Source organism: Rhodamnia argentea, chromosome 1 (genome assembly GCF_020921035.1).
Source record: "Rhodamnia argentea isolate NSW1041297 chromosome 1, ASM2092103v1, whole genome shotgun sequence".
Lineage (NCBI taxonomy): Eukaryota > Viridiplantae > Streptophyta > Magnoliopsida > Myrtales > Myrtaceae > Rhodamnia > Rhodamnia argentea.
This window is the reverse complement of record NC_063150.1, coordinates 36,389,449-36,412,042: the sequence shown is the minus strand read 5'-3', so window position 1 is coordinate 36,412,042 and position 22,594 is coordinate 36,389,449. Positions and strand designations below refer to the sequence as shown.

General features: G+C 39.6%; 2 protein-coding genes across 2 annotated transcripts in view; both read left to right on the top strand.

Annotated features, from left to right (window-relative positions):
- Window positions 1-4,509: 4,509 nt before the first annotated feature.
- Window positions 4,510-22,594, top strand: part of LOC115725971 (disease resistance protein L6-like) — a 38,666-nt gene continuing 20,581 nt past the window's right edge. Inside the window, exon 1 of the mRNA XM_048278477.1 lies at window positions 4,510-4,893. Coding sequence (XP_048134434.1) covers window positions 4,564-4,893 — 330 coding nt within the window. The 5' untranslated portion in view covers window positions 4,510-4,563. The remainder of the gene's footprint in view (window positions 4,894-22,594) is intronic.
- Window positions 7,412-9,338, top strand: LOC125314233 (leucine-rich repeat protein SHOC-2-like). Its single transcript, XM_048276035.1, has 2 exons — window positions 7,412-8,843; window positions 9,201-9,338. The coding sequence occupies exon 1, from the start codon at window positions 7,633-7,635 to the stop codon at window positions 8,617-8,619; it is 987 nt and encodes a 328-aa protein (XP_048131992.1). The 5' UTR covers window positions 7,412-7,632; the 3' UTR covers window positions 8,620-8,843; window positions 9,201-9,338.

The following is a 22,594-nucleotide window of genomic DNA, read 5'->3' as shown; positions in this document are numbered from 1 at the left end:
TTGATGAAGAAATTGATGGAAATGAGCTTGAATATGTGCTGGCCGAAAATTTGCAGAAATGGAGGAGAGAGAAAGCTTGTTCTTGCATGAATAGTAAAGTCAAGAAGATAATAGTGGTCAAAGTTTAACTATGGTTACTTTATGCCCTAACTAGAGTTACTTTATGCTATTGTTTAATCATGGTTAGGTTAGTATTTGACTCTAGTTAAATTTTGAACCATGGTTAGTTAATATATTAACTAGGGTTACTTTTATGTGACATAAAATTGTTATCCCATGGTGCCCATTTAAATGTGGCATGATTACTATAGTTTAGTACTATAGTCGTAGATTAATTATATGTTGGAAAATTATTATTGTTCGGCCGTGATAAATTTCCACGTTAGTATAATTTTAATGGCACGTAATTTATAAATTGCTACGTTAGCATAATATGATCGCATGGCGTGGATTGGGTACTTTGGTAGCATAAATTGATCGGGTAGTCTGGATTAATTCTTGGAGTAGTGTGAATTGATCGGGTGATCCCGAATTATTAATTCTCTAACGTGAGTGAATCACGTGGTCCCGAACAATTCTGAGAAAATGAGAAGGTCGTATTCAATCAAGTCGTCCGAGGCCAAAGTGAGTCGTATTTGTCTGATTGTCCGAGACCGAGGAAATGTGAGGGTCGTATTCAATCAAATTGTCTAAGGCCAAAGTGAGCCGTATTTGTCTGATTGTCTGAGACCGAGAAAGTAAGAAAGTCGTGTTCAATTAAGTCGTCCGAGACCAAAGTGAGTCGTGTTCGACTAATTGTCCGAGACTTGATCCGGTCGTGTTCCTATGTGTCCGAGACCGAGATCCGTGGGTCGTATTCCTATGTGTCTGAGACCCTGGTATATATATAGAGCCGTGTTCCACAAAGGTCCGAGGCTCAATGTTATGAACTTATTTGATGGCAGTGGAGTAACGTGGAATATTCTGGAGGAACGTGGAATATTCTGGAGTGACGTGGAATATTTTTGGAGTGACGTGGAATATTTTTGGAGTAACGTGGAATATTCTAGAGTGACGTGGAATATTTTTGGAGTAATGTGGAATATTCTGGAGTAACGTGGAATATTCTGGAGTGACGTGGAATATTTTTGGAGTAACGTGGAATATTCTAGAGTAACGTGGAATATTCTAGAGTGACGTGGAATATTTTTGGAGTAATGTGGAATATTCTGGAGTAACGTGGAGTATTCTGGAGTGACGTGGAATATTTTTGGAGTAAATTGGAATATTCTGGAGTAACGTGGAATATTCTAGAGTGACATTCTAGAGTGACGTGGAATATTTTTGGAGTAATGTGGAATATTCTGGAGTAACGTGGAATATTCTAGAGTGACATTCTAGAGTGACGTGGAATATTTTTGGAGTAGCGTGGAATATTTTCGGAGTAACGTAACAATTTTCGGAGTACTGTGGATATTTATATTATGGCCTAATGTGTTTAAAACGTGCCCTGGAGCACGTAGAATATTTTTCAGACCGAGGCGTGGAACGCCGAGACGGGAGTAACGTAGAATATTTGAGAAAGTGTGAGAATTTTCGGAGAAAGAATGGGATTTTCTGGAATTTAATTGTGGAATTTTTGGGGTAAGAGAGAGGGATTATCGGAAATTTTTCAATGAAAATGTGTCTGGAGGCACTAGCGACCTGATTTAGGGTTAGAGATTTTCCTACTGAGATTTTATCTCACCCCTCGTGGGTTCGTTGTTTTTCAGACCCTCTACCTCAGCCATGAGCGTTCCGCCCCCGAAGTTCGGGATTCCTCGGGACATGGATTCGCAAGTGATAGAGTATCCTGTCGGGGAAAATCAAGTTTATTATAGTATGCAACTACAGTTTGGGTAGATACCAGAGAGCTATATTGGAAGCCTCGGACCTACGTGGCATGGACTTATCGCCACGAGGACCTGACCACGGGACCATTGAGAGATTTCGATGTTCCCTTTAATGGAGTCGGGGAGTACGACCCTGCGAATGCTGCACCCCCGGATGGAGAGGTGGTGAACCCCGATGCTGCACCTGAAGTTTTGGCGCCCGACCCCGTAGCTGTGGTACCCGTAGAAGTAGATGGTGAAGTTATGGACCCTTCGGATGCCGATCAGTCTCTAGAGTTAGATGAGGCCGAGCTGGCAGCCCGATATGGGTTTGTGCTGGGTAGCGAGGATGAGGACGAGGATTAGATGGTTGGCCTCATAGTTTTTGTGGCGTGTTGTATTTTGGTTGTATAGTGGGCTTCGACTACGTGCCTTTTTGTTATAGGTGTTCACGGGCTTGTACAGTGGCCCTTGAAGCCCTAGGTTTGTCGGTTTGTAACTATGTATATATGTACATATGTGTGTTTTTACCATCCCAAGTTATCGTAGTTTTGTTGGTTTTCTGTACGGGGATTGTTGTTGCTTCCGCATGTGTTGTTTAATTTTGTTGGCCCGAGGATCCCGGAGAACCGTACGCAAGCGAGGCCAGGTGGGATGTCGACGGTTCATAAGGTTCGGGTCGTGACGGTAATGGCCTATGTTTTTGTTGTACGTTGTGCTAGGAAAAAGGATACTTTTAGTGTCAAAAGTTGTGTACGGAAATCATTTTGTGCCAAAAGTTTCCACCGGATCACTTAAGTGTCAAGTAGAAGATAAATGGATAACTTTGGAGCCTCCGATAAAAAATTTTGGTCATTCTAAATACATTGCATTTTTAATTAATTTTTGAATTTTTTTTAAAGAAAATAAAGTTCACATGGGTTCCACGTGGACTTCAAAATTCACAAGAAATAAAAAATAAGATTATATTTTAAAAAAATAAAAATTAACATAAAAATTTTACAACAAAAAATTTATTAAAAATAAATAGAAATAAGCCAAAAAAATTAGCAAAAAAACTAAAAAAAATAGTAGCTTAGGCGGCGAGGGGTTGTTGTAACCCTTGCCGTCGCCCACCATCGCCGGCAATGGCCGATGAGGGTGGGGCTCCATGGCCTCCGCTGGCCTCAAGCTAGGGCCCGCCCTCGCCCGTGTCTAGCCGAGGGCAGTCACGAGTGGAGGTCACCCAAATCAAGCGAGGGTCGCCGACCCCTACCTAGGTTTGGCCGAGGGCGGCTACTAGCGGGGGTCGATCGCTGGTGATCGCCCTCGACTAGACCTAGGCGAGGGCCGGCGACCCTTGCTCGATCTGGGGGAGGGCCGTAACCCTCGCCCGCGGCTGAAGGGGGTCGTCGGCCCCTAGTCGGGGTTCGGCGATCACCGCCGGCCATGCCCGACCTTCATCGGCCATTGCTTGTGGTGGTGGGGGGGCGGCGGGGCTACAGCCCTCGCTGCCTGTTCCCCTCCCCCCCCCCTCTTCAATTTTTTAGCTTTTTTTTTTGTATTTTTAAGCTTATTTTTCAAATTATCTTAAATAAAAATAAAAATTAAAAAAAAATCCACGATGCACCTTCGGCAAGCCATATCAGCATTATATATTAATAAAAAAGTGCCATGTCGGATTAATTTTTTGCGAACAATATCAGAGTTAGTACCTAAGTAATCATTTAAAAAAAATTTGGCACTAAAATGATTCGATGGAAACTTTTGACACTAAAGTGATCTACGTACGTAACTTTTGGCACTAAAAGTGTCCTGTTGCTATTATGTTAAGTTGCCATTCGTGAAAATAAATATAAAAGATATAATTGATTTGATAGTTGCGCACATTTTTCATTAATCCTAGCTAATCCATTATTTTTTCATGTAGTTCTCACTCATCTAATCTGGAGCAAACTAAGCTAATAGTCCAACGCCACTTCTCAATTGGTTGGAAAAAGTTTCGAAAATTTTGCCGTACACCAATTCATTTGGGTGTTAGTAAATTCCTGATAATGTTGGTAACTCACCGGGTTATTTGACATCTAAGTTAAGGGTCATATTCATTCTAACGAGGGGGATTTGAAATTTCCACCGAGTTTACTTTTGCCAATATTCCCCTTGACGAGAACCGTAGACTCGTCCAGTTTGGTCAGGTCCATGGTGTACGGGGCTTTCGGCGTGTCTGGCTCAGTTATTGTAAGATATAAATTTTTATGTCCACTTTGACTTCATCTTTATGGAATTGAACAACGTGATCATGGGCAGTCGATGTATGAAATTATTGATCATTTTAATTTCCATTTTCACAAGTTGAGAAACTTTTGAAATCTCTCCCAAACATGTCAATATCAAGCGGGAAAGGAATAAATTTGGCATAGAATTAGCGAAGAGCAAACTTTGCAAAGCTCACCAATAACATCTTCGTATTGGAATATTCCGTCGAACGGTCAGCTTATTTAAATACTGATGACTCCATCTCCATTTTAATCAATTCTTGAAAAGTCGGTCTTCACTTTGCTATAATAATACCATCTACAGCTGTCAGCTGTCAGTAATTAATTACACAATGTCATCGAGTTTATCGACACACTCCTAGCAAACTAAGCAAACACCTTGACCTGCAGCGGAATTTCCCTTGTATGTGTTGGCCTCTGCTTTTGCATTTGACGAACCAAGTGTTCCTGAGTTCAGAATGGCGAACTCGGAGGCCGGAACAAGCAGCGACAACCCACTAGGAGTTCAATATCAGGTGTTTCTGAGTTTCAGAGGGCCCGACACTCGTTGCGGGTTCGCCAACACACTCTGCCACGGCATGAACGATGCCGGGATCCGCGTTTTTATGGATGATGAAGAGCTTCGACCTGGGGAAAGGATCAGCGAAGAACTTCTGCGAGCAATCGACAAATCGAAGAGCTACATGCCCATCTTCTCTAAGAACTATGCTTCGAGTCACTGGTGCCTCCGCGAGCTTGCGAAGATGGTGGAGAACACCTCTGAATCTAAAGAAGATGGAAATAAGAAGGTGATATTGCCCATCTTCTACGATGTGAAACCCGATGACGTGAAGCTCAAAACGGCCTTGTACAGCAAGGCCATATCGAATTTGGAGCAACAGAAGAAGAGCAAGTTCAGCCCAGAGGAAGTAGGGAAGTGGAGATGGGCTCTCAGGGAAGTCGATGACACCAAGGGATGGGAGCTCGAGAACTATCAAGGGTAACTAAATTATATTTCTTTGTTTTCTTTTTCTAGGCCTAATTCTCGAAAGATTAAACTGTGCTTGTAAGATGTGAGAAATAACTAGATATATAAGACATCAAAATCTGTCTTCAAAAATCAAGATTGTCTGTTCTAAGATTTCACTTTTATACTTGTAAGACTTCAGCTCTGAGCCTTTTTGGTTCCTGGACTCTTCTGCATGTTATTGATCTTTGGGGACCTTCGGATTAGTTGTTTCATGGAAAAATTGATAGAGGATGCGGATGCCTCTGAGACAATAAGTTCTTGGTGGTTGACTTCTGAAGTTCCTCTTCATTAAGGCCTCAAAACATTTGAAAGGTCAATTCATATTGCCATTTCTCCATTTCTACAACTATTCATTGAGGAGCATGCCATCCTTTTATATGCTAAATAAATATTGGTCTTTGAATGATGTCACCCATTTCCAGTTCTAACGTTCTGTAAAGAAGATATTTCTGCTAGATTTCTTAGACATAGTTTTTATGGTCATGAGATTCTAAACAATCTGGCTAATCCCCTCCTACTTGGTTGAGGATCCAGCTGCACACGGGGACTGTTATCTGTGTCCCAACTAAAATGGCTTAACTTTGTGGCAGACATGGGGAACTCGTCAAGTTGGTTGTTGACGAGGTTATGCATAGGCTTAAGTCCAGACAGAGAAAAGTGACTGATGATTTGGTTGGGATTGATGATCGATTATCGGCCATAAACATTTTATTAGACGTCAACTCCGGTGGCGTGCAACTGGTTGGAATTTATGGCATGGGCGGTATTGGGAAGACCACTCTTGCAAAGATGATTTTCAACCAACTGTCTCCTTACTTCGGAAAGTACAGCAGTTTCCTTGATGACGTACGAGAAAGGTCACAAAATGAGGGCATCATCAAATTGCAGGAACAACTGTTATCCGATATCGTAAATTCTAGAGTGGCTCGCAGCATCGACAGAACTGATTATGGAATGAACACGATTGGAGAAATACTTGGCAATAAAAAGGTGCTGATTGTTCTTGATGACGTGGACGATAGCGAGCAAATCAAGGATCTAATTGGGAAGAATTCTCTGTATCCTGGAACTAGGATACTCATTACCACTAGGAAAAAGAGGGTTTTGAAAATTAGAGGATTCAAGTATGAAATCCTATCTTATGAAATGGAGGCATTGAATGATGATGACTCACTTAGGCTTTTCTCTAGGCATGCATCAGGCAGAGATTCTCCTCCAGATGATTACTATAGTGTTTCAAAAGAAATTGTCTCTACCACCGGAGGGTTGGCTCTAGCTCTTCAAGTGATAGGTGCATTGCTTTCTCATCACAAAGAGAGAAAATACTGGGAAGAAACCTTGGACAGATTAAGGAGAACGCCTCATAGGGATGTCTTGGGAAAGTTAAGGATCAGCTATGATGCTTTCGAGAGTGATGAACAACAGATATTTCTTGATATCGCGTGCTTTCTCATCAATGAAGAGAAGACCAACCCAATTTATGTCTGGAAAGATTGTGAATTTGGCCCCGAACATAGTATTGATGTCCTCATAAACATGTCCATGATAACGGTTTTAGATGATAGTAAGTTTTGGATGCATGATCAATTTAGATACCTTGGAAGGGCAATTGTTCATCAAGAAAATCTGAAGCACCCAATCAAGCGAAGTAGGGTGTGGAATGACGATGAAGCCCTTGACATATTGAGATCAACAGAGGTAAAGCGTGCCTTTTACTTGAAAATCATTGCTTAATATACATGTGAAGTAAAATGAAGTCTAACACTAACTGTACAGACAAATCCTCATCGTTTGTTTGGATTGGCAGAGTAAGGAAAATGTACAAGCACTCAAACTGCAAGGAGAAATTTGGGAAGATGCTCGTATCATCGTCACTCCTAATGAGATCAGGCGGTTTCAACATCTGTGGTTGCTTTGGTTAAAAGATGCATCCTGCCAGGGGGACTTCAAAGGTTGTCTTTCAGAGTTGAAATGGATCCGTTGGCGTTCCCCGGATTATCCTTCTTGGCCAACTCCTCAAGTTTTTGTAGCAACCAATTTGTGTCTGGAGAATCTAGTTGTGGCTGAGCTTTCAGGAGATCAAATCATAGATGGTTTGGTGGGGAGCCTAATCAAGGTATGTTAGCATTAACCTATAGCAGAAAAACTGTCTCAGTTTAAGCAAGGATCAAAACAGTTTTGGTCTGTCTCAGTTGCAATACATTTGCAATTAACGTTTGTCCTGTGGTTCTTTCACTTTTGTAGGGGGAAAGAAATTGAAAGTCCTCACTCTTGAACATAGTATGGGCAAGGCTCAACTTTAGAAAGATTGACTCTTCAACATTGTGCTCATTTGGTGAAAATTGATTGCTCCATTGGGAATCTAAGGTGCCTCGTTCACTTGAATATTAATTCGTGCAAGGAACTTCAAGATTTGCCTGAGGAAATTGGAGATCTACTAAATCTTCAATACTTCTCGGTAAGGGACTGTTCCAGCTTGAGTGAACTCCCCGACTCGGTTTCCCAATTAACATTGTTGATGAAGCTGGATGTATCGTCCACGATGATTACGAGATTACCCGATTCTATTGGTAGGCTAACACGTTTGGTAACTCTCAAGATCTCATCCACGCTGATTGCCGAACTTCCAAGCTCTATTGACGGGTTACAAAGCCTTTCATCATTCCATGTGAGTCACAATGTGATTGAAGAACGCCCTACCTTCATAGTAAACTTAGAATCTTTACGAGTATTCAAATTGTTAGGTGGGGATTGTTTTGCAACACCTTGGGAGTTACCTAGCATTATTGGAAGGTTGAGGAATCTAGAAGAGTTATATGCAGACTATTTTACAGTGCTAGAGGGTGAAGTTCCTCCTGAAATTGGAGAATTGTCCTTGCTAAGAATCTTAAGCTTAAAGCATACTCGGATTGTTAAGGTACCCAGGACTATCGGCAAGCTTCGTTGCCTCCAAATACTGGACTTAGAAGGTTGTGATGAGATTCAAGAGTTGCCGGTGCTTCCCGACAGTTTAATCATTTTGCGTCTGAAATCCCAGTTGCTGCAGATAGTCCCTAACCTTTCAAACCTTACGAATTTAGTTGAATTGCTCCTATCTGATGGCTCTGAAAATGGGAATCCTTCAAGTATAATTCAAACTTGTGACTTACAGTGGATTGGGAAGTTATCCAAACTGACAAAGTTGAAATTGTGCATTTTAGATGTCCCCGCACCGCCTTCAGAGTTGAGTTCTCTTCCTCTGCTCAGCCAGCTTACTTTATCTGGACTAGATCTGCAAACCGTCAGGAAACTTCCATCTTCTCTACTGGAGTTGGAACTGAAAAATGTCAATTCAATAGATTCACTATCGTTGAACTTGAGAAATTTGATAGAATTGAGGCTCTTTGACACTCAAGTGAATGAAATACATCTTGATGGCCTTCCACAGTTGGAAAAGTTGACCGTGTCGGCGTGCGAACTCCTTGAGAAATTGTGCGTTCTGTCAACCATAGAGAAACTGAAATAAGTCGAGGTATCTTCTTGTGCAAGGCTAGTTGAAATTCGATTTCTCGGTGCATTGGAATCATTGGAGAAGCTTTCAGTCGAAAAGTGCTATTCTATGAGAAGGCTAGGCGGTTTGTCAAACTTGAAGAACCTGAAGGATTTACAAATCCAGGACTTCCCGGGGATACAAGTCATCGAGGGCCTTGATGAATGGAGACGACGTACTACAAGCTGGAGACATTCAAGGTGCGGCTTCTACTTACTATTAACAAATTGGAGGAAGTGGACATCGCCCTTTCCCCTGTTTTCTTTGTTCTCAAACATAAAACTGGAAGGTCCACTGGAAGAAGTTTCTGACGGACAATCGCATAGCTGATAATCTCGTTAGAACTCCTAAACACACTGACTAAAATTCTATTTTTGGTTACTTGAGTGTTGAACTGATTCTAAAACGTGAAATCAATGATCAATCTCATGTTCAACAGCATTTGGTCGTCGGAAATATCCACCTTGAGTATTAAATGGATCAATTTTTTATTCTCCATCATCATGTCATATGAACTGATGCAACTCAGGGAACTCAATGATGCCTTGCTTTTGCAGGTCGGACAGCTCAGAAGAAATGAGTTTCCTCCCCCAACCGGATTGTTTGGAGAGACTGACGACATGTTTCTCAAGCATACTAGACGCTATCTGCAAGCTTTTCTAGTTTTTCAACTTAAGAAGTTTTCAATGGCTACAGTTAGAGTCGTTTTGGAATTAGATTGAGTTGAGTCAGAGTGAAAAATGCTGAAAATGCAAGTGTGATATGATGAGAACTAATCTAACAATCCCACCCCACTTCCCATTTGTTTGCAATAGGAGAGGTAGATTGACGTGGGAGTACGTTGCCTTTGCTAATCATTTAAAGTTGATCAGAGAACATTAAACTTGAAAATGCTCTTGAATGGAGTCAAGCGAGTTAATGTAAAGCTAAAATTAGCTAGAAAAGCTTTGTTATGCAGTTTTTTTTTTTTCCTGTCTTTCTTCCCAATGTACCAGATGGATCTCGACGAGTTTGTATGTGGGTGAACAATACAATAATGTTACGTTTGGTTGTGTGGATTGCTGGATTTCTAGTCAAGATAGGATAGAATTTTTTTGAAGTTGCAAGATAGGATAGGATATGAAATTCAGGTAGTTGCATATCCTACTCAACTGTATGGTGAATCGTATTAAAAGCCATATATTTTTCACAGCGCATTATGTGCATTGTTTGGTATAAATGGCATACCGGTTTAAATGAACTTAAAAATTGCACAAACGGAGATGATTAAAATCTCTCGCGACACTCTTGTTTAATTCATTTTTATTAGCTTATTTGTTATTATTTTTTCCTCTCCTTTTTTGTTATTTTGAAAAATTTTATATTACAAATCAAATATAATCTATATTAAACTATTATCTTAATTGTATTAATTTAAGATTGAGTGTTATTCGAGAAAAATAACTTTTATAATATGGGTATTAAAAAATCTATCTACCTTTATCCCACCTCCTCATAAAATAATATTGTTTGGGTTATATCCCTCTTATATCCTATTGTATTCTGTCTTCAGTAGGCACCAAGCACAAGAAAATCATATCATGAATTTTATCCTGACTACTAAATATAGCCCGAGGAAATATACAACTTCATGGTCCCTTTAAACTTCTATCTACTTCCTTTTCTTGAGGGCTCGTTGACCATATGGTATGTACATTCAAATGCAGCAGGAATACTTTGATATGATTGGGAAGCACAACAAGGAGGAGTGACGGAAATGGATTCCTAAAACTATACCCCGGAAAACATGAAAAACATGGCCAGAATCATCTTGAATCACTAATCGTAAAAGAGTACGTTGCGTATCTTGATTTCCACAGATTAAGTGCTACGATGCAGTCCGGAGAGAGTTCTCATCTAACGATTTCACGTCCCGGAGAGAAAGGGAAGAACGTTGCCAGTCTTCTTCAATGTTCCTTTCTGACTGTTCAACATCAGTTTCTTGTAGAAAATAACTTAAAAGAATATCACGTTCTAAAAAGATAACTGCCTTTGGCAGTTTTTCCAAGTGGATAATGGGCTAGGTTAGCCCAACATGGGCGGCCCACTACTGTCACGACCTAAAAAATTAATTTAGGTTAATGGATTATTAGGTTAATTAGATGAATTAACTAACCTAATACGGACTCTCCCAAGCCCTACCAATTCGCAACTTAGGTTTGATTTTTTTTTTTTTGTAGGAGCCGCCACTAATCTTTTTTGATAGGTAGATTAGATACCTAAATAAAGTACGGGAGAATACTTTATTTTCTGCTAACCAGAGATTTAGGGTTCGGGGACTTGATTATGTTAATTTTTAATTGACACCCTTTCGGTACCAGATTTCATGAAAATGCCTTTTCTTGATTGATGAAGTGAATTGAATGTTTTTTTTTTATTTCCCTTCTTTTTATTTTCGGATTTTTGAGTTGAAACGGATGAATTTGAACAAAATTAAACAAAAATGCCCATAATATACCTTTAAATCTGATTTTCCGATAAATCTTCTCATTCCCGAAGATCCGGGCTAGAGCGAGATTTTATCCGCTACATCCTCGAAGATTAGAGCCAGTATGCGGATAAATATATAGAAATACAACGTCCCTTCTCGCCAAAGGGCAGAATACGAATTTCTATATTTAAATCACCATCCCATCCCATAAGATCATGGACGTGGGGTGTGATTTAATTTTCCGATGGGACTAGGCACCGGGGAGCATACATTATAGGCAGTTTTGTTTAAAGATGTGCAAATATTTATTGAATTTTCGAAAATCCTTAAGGGATTCCAAAATTTTCAAGGAGATAAGCTCCTATCCACAAAGGATTTCATATCTTTTAAAATAGGAAAGATTATCTCTTGAGATTTGGGAGGAATTTTTTAGATAATTTCCTAGATTTTTAAAGATATGTTTGAAATTTCCAATCGGGATGCGATCTTATCCAAAATATTCAGATCTTCGAAAAAAATTCAGATCCAACCATTCAAAGATTATCCACAAGATACGCCGAATATTTTTTCTAAAGAATCCGAAAATATGCTCAAGATATATGCAAATCTTAAAGAAATTCTTGCTCAAAATATGCGCAATTCCGAAAATCATGAGACAATATCAGATATTTCTTTTAAAACATTATGTTGCCTTATCTGTCAAATCTCTATCTAGTTTTTTTATGAACAGGATTATCTCATGGAAATTTCAAAAGATTTGGATCAATTCCAATTTAATCTGTGAACATATTATATTTGATCGAGATCACTCCAGATAGGCAACTCACTCACAAATTTCGAAAAAAAATATGCATGACGTCTCACCGATTATCTTGCCCAAGTATAGAATTATCTAGTCAATTTTGCCAAAGCAACTTCAAATGAGCAAATTCATGATAACTTGAGCATCAATCCAAGACCCCCGAAAATTCACGTGACCACCAACAAATATGCATGTTTATCTCAAAAATCACAAAGGAAACATGAAGAAAGTTTAAACATGCTTGGTTTCTAATGGGGAATCGGACAAAGCTAAATTTCTCAGCAAAAAGATATTTTTTTAGCATCAAAACCTGACACCAAGCTGAGCAGACAACATTGATAACAATGACATGATAGTATTCAAAATTAGAACCATCGTTACCTGATTCGTCGAATTGTGCGTCTCCGAAACAAAGATCAACTCATGGATAGGGAGTTTGATGATAAACAGGAGTTGGATTCGCAATTAATCAGCCCTGAACAGTGAGTGTTTTGCACGAGAAGGTGTGGTTGACAGCTCCAAACAACAAGCCAAAAAACTGCACTAATTAGCCAGCAAAAGATGTCCAAAACAGGGCTGTTTTGGACTGAGAATACCTCTGGACAGCAGCTGTTTGAGCAACTAACAGTATGTTGAAGTACCCCTGGACAGCAGCACGAGCTTTGCGTGAGTAACACTTCAAGAGTACCCTCAAACAGCGGCCAAATTCACTTAAACAGCTACTCGACGGACGGATGACCGGTGGCTTTGAACGAGCGGAAATTGTGATTCTTCCGCCAAAGGAGCTTTTTGCCGAGAACCTTTTTCCTTTTCCCCTCAAGTCTCACGTGAATACTCTCAATTTCCTAAACGTGTGAATTGTGTTGCTAAAAAAAAAACCTTGGGCATAAAGATGTATTTATAGAGAAAACTAGGGCTTTGAGTTTTAGGGTTTAGACCGTTAGATCAAAAACTCCAATTAGATATCGATTGTTAGATTGAAAATTCTGATCTTGGGGAATCCTATTTGACTTAGACTCTTACAATTTTCGGCCAAATGAATGAGGAGGACGAAATGGGCTACTTTTCAATGTTTTATGGGCTCGTTTTGTGATTCCAGACTCACTTGGACCGTAACTAATAAAATGGGTAATTAATTAAGGCCTTTTTTTCAATTTTAAGAGCTCAAATGGGCTGTTTTGAGTCCAAAAATTATAGTAAAAAATTCTACACCCTCTCTAGTGTCTTTCGAGTCGATTTTAACTCGATCGTCCGTTGGAATCATGCTCAATTGACTCATCTTTGGCCCTAGCTGACATGACGTACACTTGACCGACGAAAATTAAATATGCAATGCATGAAAATTTATTTTTTGTGAGAATTATAAATAACTCTCATTTTATGCTTATATGAATGATTTTCTAAAAATCAAAATTTAGGTGTCAACAGCTGCCCCTCTTTGAGTGGAAGCTCGTAGAGGTTTTGCTCAAAGACCAAAGATTGCAACCTAAATTTTGCTAATGCGAGTGATAGTAATTTTTGGTGGGATTGAATCCCATTTTCTGATGCAGGTGAAATGATGCATGGAATGCATTGCTGTAAATAACATGTGTCAAAGATTTCCCTTTTTTCTGTGTTAGAGAAACTTGCACATGAATCGCATATGAAAATACATGTTTTAACAAATGCCTCATACGCCGATGATTCCCTTAATTTCCAAACCTCCAGTGGATGCCAGAATACTAAGGTACTAAGCCCATCTGTTACCAAAAGTTTCCTTCTGATGCGAGACAGCGCAAGATATGTGTTGTGAAGAAATATGCTTGAGTTATGGTTCAAGCTGACCATTTTTGTCTCTCGGGAAGTGGCCCTCGTGCACTATCAACCGTGAGTCGGTAGGTTGTCTCTTGGGAAGTCACCCTTGTGGACTTCGACCATGAGTCGGTAAATTGTCTCTTAGAAAGTCGCCCTCGTGGACTTCAACTATGAGTCGGTAAGTTGTCTCTTGGGAAGTCACCCTCGTGGACTTCAACTGTGAGTTAGTAAACGTTATCGTGGGAAGTCACCCTTGTGGACTATCACCATGATTCAGTAAATTGTCTCTTAGGAGATCACCCTCGTGGATCTCAACATGAGACGATAAATTAGGAAGTCACCCTCATGGACTTCAACCATGAAATTATCTCTCAAGAGATCACCATCGTGGATCTCAACATGAGACGATAAACTAGGAGTCAACCTCGTGAACTTCAACTAGGGACAAACAAGTTGGCTATTGGGAAATCACCCTCGTGGACTTCAACCAAGCATTGTGCCACCATGCCCAATTCAAATGTCAGGATTGTCATGCTCAATTCAAGTGTCGAGCAATGATAAAGAAACATACCCGATTCAAGTATAGGAATGGAAATATCGGGTAAGTTAAGGACATACTTATCCGAGAATTTGAAGGATTATCTTTTGGGTAGCTGCTAGCATGGCTTTGTTCATTGAATAATCCTTGGATGAACTTTGAGACTCGAAAAAGAAATTCGAACATCAAAAATGTGTTACCCGTCACATAGTGTCAGAGGTAACCGTGAAGCATACATGACAAAATTCAACAATAAGATCATGCACAACTCTCTATCGATCATCAATTTCTTTAGTTCTTGTCAAGCATGATTAAAAAACAAAAATATGCATTTTGCTCACATGCCATAATTGTTCACAATGTGGTTTATGCATAACTATTCTGTCAAGTTTGCATTACCAAATTTGTTCGGGAAGGTTATCACATCATGAATACCCCGAATGTAATATGAATAGGAACTTCAGTCTGAAAGGGCTTTCTCTCACTCTCGAGAAAAGATATTTATCCCGATCGCAGGATTTAAGAGAAATCACTCAATCTTACCATCACCACATTCAACAAGGATCTAAGTGATCTCGCAATTGGTATGATGAAGCCGATCTTGAGGTCTTGATTAGGACCGTAATGAGGGCTAGGTCAAAGGTTTAATCAAAGGGGACTCCAATTAAGTCAAAGCTTATGAAATGAAATTCTTCATTATCTACTCCGGGTTTACAAGCCAAGAACCCTACGAAATGAGATAAAAATGATCTTGCCCACACTTCTTCGAGCGATATTCATGAGCATTTGAAATCCTACGTTAACCCTAGTGCCCTAATCTGAAGAGACTTTTGGTAAGGGTTGTAATGTAAGTTCAAGGTAGGCTTGGAAATGAAAGGCCTATTCAGAACAAAGGAGTGTATGATGATAAGATTGGTGATCATCCATCCTCAATACTTCAACAAGAGTGCCATCGGTAATCTTCATTAATGTACTTCAGAAATTGTCTTTCTTTGAGGAACATTTTATGAACCAATTCAGGTGGGATCTCCCTTCCTTCTGGAGATTTCTTTTGAGAGAGCTCTTTTTCTTATTCCCGATGGGAGTGGGCCCTTTCGCTCTTTAGACTGCTTCTTTTCCTTTTTTTTTTTTTGAATGCTTGAATTTAGAAAAAAAATTTCTTGCTCACCTTTTTTTTTTTTTTTTTGCATGGTTAGCTTTGCTTTTTTTTTTACTCCCTACTCCCACCTTTCTTGTTGAGCTCTTTTGTTAAGAGAAGAGAAGAGTCTCATCTAAATCTTTTGCATATTATGTTGTCGGATCTTCCAAGTTTCAGCTTGCCCCAAGGCACTTGGCTCGTCTGTCAGATGGTCTAAAATGATTTCCTTTCGGGATGATCACCAATTGGGTTTCAAGAAACGAATTCGCCGCTCAAATTGGGTTAAGCAAGGGATAAATGTATATGATGTAGAAATGAAATGCTCTTCGTCATGTCTAAGGCCCTTAAGCTAACATAGAATTCGCATGCAACAAATACACTCAATAGATTGATGCAAGTAAAAGCAAGAAAATTCCACTCATTCTTTGCATTTCTGAAATTGCCCCAATGTGGGGATATTCCTGGTATGGGGTTTGAAACGAAACCACCGTTCGAAGGGGTTAAGCAAAGGGCAACATATAGTATTTGGATAGAGGAAATGAATGCCTCTGTCATTTCGGCTGTCGTACCTTTCGCGAGGAAACCCTCTGCCTTGTGAATGCGGAACCTAACTCCCGCTCAACTCACCGGGGGTTAAAATGTAGGACATATATGGAAATGGATTGCCTTTCATCATTCTGTCATGTCCCATTCCGTACGTTCGACACATCATATATGTTTATACTCCCTAACCAGAGTTGGTAAATTAAACATGAAGAACAATCACGCGTAAACCATGCAAGACATGAACACGGCAATTTCAAGCATTAGCCACATTTCATGAAAATCTCATGCCTTTTGCTAAAAAAAAAAATGACCATGCAGGAATGCGAGAAAATTATTAGGAACGAGAAAATCTACGTTGCCCCGGAACATGTGAATAGATCAACCAAGTCGGGAAGTCTACTCCTCGCGTTGAAGATTGGCTCATTCCTATCTTTGCCCTAGAGCAAGAAAAGAATGCATGAACGAGTCGAGAGATGCTTCGACTTGTGTCACAATAGTTACCATCAAGTTGGTCATATGCTCCCCAAACACGGCCGATCCTGAGGACTGAATTATGAGCTTTGGCAAGCTACTTTTTCCACACTTGATCCCTTGAAAGTCGTAGTGCCCCAGCTCGCATTAGATGTATCTTGCCCCGAACCTGGTTCTCAAACATGTAGCCAATGGATCAATAGAACAAGCAGGGTTAAATATCATGTAAGCCATTTTAAGAAGATTTTTCTTGAAAAACCTTTTGCTTTCGAAAACCTTCGGGACAATAATTCTTGAGAAGCCCAACCCTCAGTACTTACCATTGATAATAGATTGTTCGATTGCTGGTTATCGTCATTGGGTTAGTTTGGTATGCCTCAACAAGATTCCAAAATAATGAAAACTTCTGTAATTTTATTGATCATGAATCAATTCAATTACATCTTATTGAATTCAAAATGCAAACAATTCCTCAACGGTGAAGAGTTTTGACTCTAATCAACCTAGGAAATGAAAATGCAACCTAGACACTTAGAATGCGGGAAATACCCACGCAGGGATTGCATAAAAATAAAAATGATACTAATTTGGGTCTACACCCACTTCCTCAAAAGATCCTTCAATTGCTCACATGATTTAGCAAAGGGTTACTCTGCACATTAGGTTGGCCGGCTGACCGGAATGCAAATGCCCCTGTTTCGAGCAAATCTTGAATTCGATTCTTAAGCACCATACAATCATCGGTTGAATGACCCGGTTCACCCGAATGATAATCACACTTCTTAGTCGGATCATATTTAGGGAATGAGGCATAATTGGGTCGTTGAGGATCCGAAGTTAGCAAGTTCTTCTTTCGCAAGATAGCCAAGACCCGCGAAGGAGTTCCCAGGAGAGATGTAAATTGACGCTTGGGGCGGAATTGCTGACGTTGGTTCCGGTGGCCATAGTTAACTGTTTGTTGGGTTGCCATTGTTGCTTTAGGGGCTTGAACGGGAACCTTTTGGGCATAGGTCACATTCACCTCGGCGGCCACTTCCTTGTCTTTTTTTCCGAAGAATCGCTTCCCCGAAGAACCGAAATCGCCATACCAACCTTTCTTTAATCCGCTCTCTACTTCTTCAGCCATCGAGATCAGCTGGCTAAACGACCGAGCAGATGCACCTAGTATATGAGAGCGCATGTTTTGTGGAAGCGTAGACACAAATAACTTCATCAACTCCCGTTCCGACGGCTCCGGCATAAGCCGGGCTGCCAAATTCCTCCACCTAGTCGCGTACTATTTGACGGTCTCTCCTTTCTTCATCTCGACTTGTTCCGCATCTTCCCTAGAGATAGTGATGTCTAGGTTAAATCCGAAATGTTTGATGAACGCTGCAGCCGTTTTTTCTCAAGTCTCAATGCGGTTGATATGATGGTTGATGTACCATCTCATGGCTGGCCCTTTCGGACTTGCCTGGAAAGTTTGGACCATAAGAAGATCATTGGTGACATACTTAGTCATCCGAGCCCGGTACATCTGGACATGTTCTATCGGGTTAGACGTGCCGTCATACTTTTCAAATTCCGGCAACTTGAATTTGTCTCGGACTTGAACCTTCGCATACATAGACAGGTCGATTGGGGAAACATGATGCGTTCCTTCTATTTCACACAATCGTTGATCGAATTTTGCCAAAAGTTTGGCACTCTCATCATTTAACATGCCGGTTGCAACACCGGGTACGGTTGGTGTGGCAATCCGAGGTGCGGGTAAAACGACATTTCCGGGAGGCTGAGTAACACCTTGAATGCCAGATGGAGGAACATCTGCAAGAGGTGGATTGTCACCTTGAGCTCCAAGTAAAACATCTTCAAGAGGTGGCATGCCATTCAATGCTCCATCACTTTGTACGCTTGCTTGAGGATCGACAATTGCTGGGGGTTGAATCATGGATGCCACTGGGGTTTGTCTTTGAGTCATCATGAAATTAGTCATCATCCGAGTCAACATAGCCATCTGGTCTTTCATATCCTTCATCTCTTCTTTGATCTGCATTTTTATTTGCGCTTCGACACGAGCCGCGATTTCAGCATCATCAGCCATCTTTCTTGCTCTGGATCGAGTAACAATTGGTGCACGTGGGGTATCCGTAGTAAATTACCTGCAAGGAAGGGTCATATGATGAGTATAATGCATGAGAGACGTCGAGTTGATCCATGGCTATACTAGACACATGAGCACTTGACCCGTAACCCTGACCTGAAGATTCCAGCCTCGTCGGGTTTTGGAAACAAATTCGTGAAAAATCATATAATGGTCAAAAAGGTGTGAAAATTTATCATGTTATAACCAAGAGGCTGAGAAACAACTTTCATGTTGGACGATTGAGCTATATCTGAGTGGATCAAATCGGTTTAATGCATCTTTGCGAAAAATTACGTTCAGAAAACTGTTTTGTCCACCTGCTGTTAAAAGAACGAAGGGGTCCCTTAAAATGAGAATTTAATTCCGAAATTTTGTAGGATATTAGTCAAGACATCAACCTACAACTTTCATGTTTGGTGGTCTAACAGAGGGAGCCGTTCATTGAGGGTAAATTTCGAAATGGTTATGGAGTCTGAAAGAGTGTGAAATTCCAGCCTGCTCCATCCCGACCATTAATTCGATATTAAATAGGAAATGAAACGGATCGCCACAAAATTTTCCAAGGTGATAGATCAGAATCCTTTGAACATCATTCATTTGAGACTCTGAGACTAAATCAATTCAGAACCAGGTGTAAAAATTAGAACAACTCTTACAGGTCAGACTAAAACAGTGTTGAAAAGTCGAATGACAATATAATGAAACTCAAAATCCGATAAAAACTCATAACATGAGGCCTAGGAAAACAAGACACGACTCAAATGAATAAAAAGATAAACCTAATTTGCCATGGACCGACTCAAAAGATGGATAGGAAAAAGACATGCTAAGGTGAGTTCAAAGACAAGCAGAATGACGTATGCATGCTTTATTAGCAATATTTTTACAGCTTTCAAAAGCGAGCCCGACTTAAAGATGTAAGCCGTGTTTTCGCCCTTTTAAGCTTAGGGAATGTTAAGAAAAACCCCTCGTGCCCACAGATTCAGGCCTGAACGGGGAATCTTAACATAATCGGGGTCGAAGGTAAGGTCGTCCATTCCTCCATCCGGAGGCCGGGCAAATTCTTACCCAGACACCATCCTAGGTCCATCTAGCATTTTAGGTCCAATGCAATGTCATGAATCATGCATATCAAGTTTAATCCACTCAATTATGGAATTTGCAAAAATAATTAAACTAATGACCCTGCAAAACAAAGGTTAGAAAATTACGTTTACATAACCCGCAAAAACATTTAACACCTAAGGGAAGTTAAGGACAAACACAATCCGTGAATTCAAGAATCAAGAGAAAATTCACGTTTAATCAATCAAGGCATAGATCATGAAAACTAACGGCTTAAGTCCACAAAAATTTTAATTTTCTGAAAATTACGAGTGACTTAAAAACTCCGAAAATTAATGTTAATTTTCAAAAATTCATGAGAAGTTCGGTTCACCTTTTAATTTTCAAAAAGAATTAAAATTAAGTCCCCAGTGGAGTCGCCAAGTCATCACGACCAAAAAAATTAATTTAGATTAATGGATTATTAGGTTAATTAGATGAATTAACTAACCTAATACGGACTCTCCCAAGCCCTACCAATTCGCAACTTAGGTTTGATTTTTTTTTTTTGTAGGAGCCGCCACTAATCTTTTTTGGTAGGTAGATTAGATACCTAAATAAAGTACGGGAGAATACTTTATTTTCTGCTAACCAGAGATTTAGGGTTCGGGGACTTGATTATGTTAATTTTTAATTAACACCCTTTCGGTACCAGATTTCATGAAAATGCCTTTTCTTGATTGATGAAGTGAATTGAATGTTTTGTTTTTATTTCCCTTCTTTTTATTTTCGGATTTTTGAGTTGAAACAGATGAATTTGAACAAAATTAAACAAAAATGCCCATAATATACCTTTAAATCTGATTTTCCGATAAATCTTCTCATTCCCGAAGATCCGGGCTAGAGCGAGATTTTATCCGCTACATCCTCGAAGATTAGAGCCAGTATGCGGATAAATATATAGAAATACAACGTCCCTTCTCGCCAAAGGGCAGAATACGAATTTCTATATTTAAATCACCATCCCATCCCATAAGATCATGGACGTGGGGTGTGATTTAATTTTCCGATGGGACTAGGCACCAGGGAGCATACATTATAGGCAGTTTTGTTTAAAGATGTGCAAATATTTATTGAATTTTCGAAAATCCTTAAGGGATTCCAAAATTTTCAAGGAGATAAGCTCCTATCCACAAAGGATTTCATATCTTTTAAAATAGGAAAGATTATCTCTTGAGATTTGGGAGGAATTTTTTAGATAATTTCCTAGATTTTTAAAGATATGTTTGAAATTTCCAATCGGGATGCGATCTTATCCAAAATATTCAGATCTTCGAAAAAAATTCAGATCCAACCATTCAAAGATTATCCACAAGATACGCCGAATATTTTTTCTAAAGAATCCGAAAATATGCTCAAGATATATGCAAATCTTAAAGAAATTCTTGCTCAAAATATGCGCAATTCCGAAAATCATGAGACAATATCAGATATTTCTTTTAAAACATTATGTTGCCTTATCTCACAAATCTCTATCTAGTTTTTTTATGAACAGGATTATCTCATGGAAATTTCAAAAGATTTGGATCAATTCCAATTTAATCTGGAACATATTATATTTGATCGAGATCACTCCCGGATAGGCAACTCACTCACAAATTTCGAAAAAAATATGCATGACGTCTCACCGATTATCTTGCCCAAGTATAGAATTATCTAGTCAATTTTGCCAAAGCAACTTCAAATGAGCAAATTCATGATAACTTGAGCATCAATCCAAGACCCCCGAAAATTCACGTGACCACCAACAAATATGCATGTTTATCTCAAAAATCACAAAGGAAACATGAAGAAAGTTTAAACATGCTTGGTTTCTAATGGGGAATCGGACAAAGCTAAATTTCTCAGCAAAAAAATATTTTTTTAGCATCAAAACCTGACACCAAGCTGAGCAGACAACATTGATAACAATGACATGATAGTATTCAAAATTAGAACCATCGTTACCTGATTCGTCGAATTGTGCGTCTCCGAAACAAAGATCAACTCATGGATAGGGAGTTTGATGATAAACAGGAGTTAGATTCGCAATTAATCAGCCCTGAACAGTGAGTGTTTTGCACGAGAAGGTGTGGTTGACAGCTCCAAACAACAAGCCAAAAAACTGCACTAATTAGTCAGCAAAAGACGTCCAAAACAGGGCTGTTTTGGACTGAGAATACCTCTGGACAGCAGCTGTTTGAGCAACTAACAGTATGTTGAAGTACCCATGGACAGCAGCACGAGCTTTGCGTGAGTAACACTTCAAGAGTACCCTCAAACAGCGGCCAAATTCACTTAAACAGCTACTCGACGGACGGATGACCGGTGGCTTTGAACGAGCGGAAATTGTGATTCTTCCGCCGAAGGAGCTTTTTGCCGAGAACCTTTTTCCTTTTCCCCTCAAGTCTCACGTGAATACTCTCAATTTCCTAAACGTGTGAATTGTGTTGCTAAAAAAAAAACCTTGGGCATAAAGATGTATTTATAGAGAAAACTAGGGCTTTGAGTTTTAGGGTTTAGACCGTTAGATCAAAAACTCCAATTAGATATCGATCGTTAGATTGAAAATTCTGATCTTGGAGAATCCTATTGGACTTAGACTCTTACAATTTTCGGCCAAATGAATGAGGAGGACGAAATGGGCTACTTTTCAATGTTTTATGGGCTCGTTTTGTGATTCCAGACTCACTTGGACCTTAACTAATAAAATGGGTAATTAATTAAGGCCTTTTTTTCAATTTTAAGAGCTCAAACGGGCTGTTTTGAGTCCAAAAATTATAGTAAAAAATTCTACACCCTCTCTAGTGTCTTTCGAGTCGATTTTAACTCGATCGTCCGTTGGAATCATGCTCAATTGACTCATCTTTGGCCCTAGGCGACATGACGTACACTTGACCGACGAAAATTAAATATGCAATGCATGAAAATTTATTTTTTGTGAGAATTATGAATAACTCTCATTTTATGCTTATATGAATGAT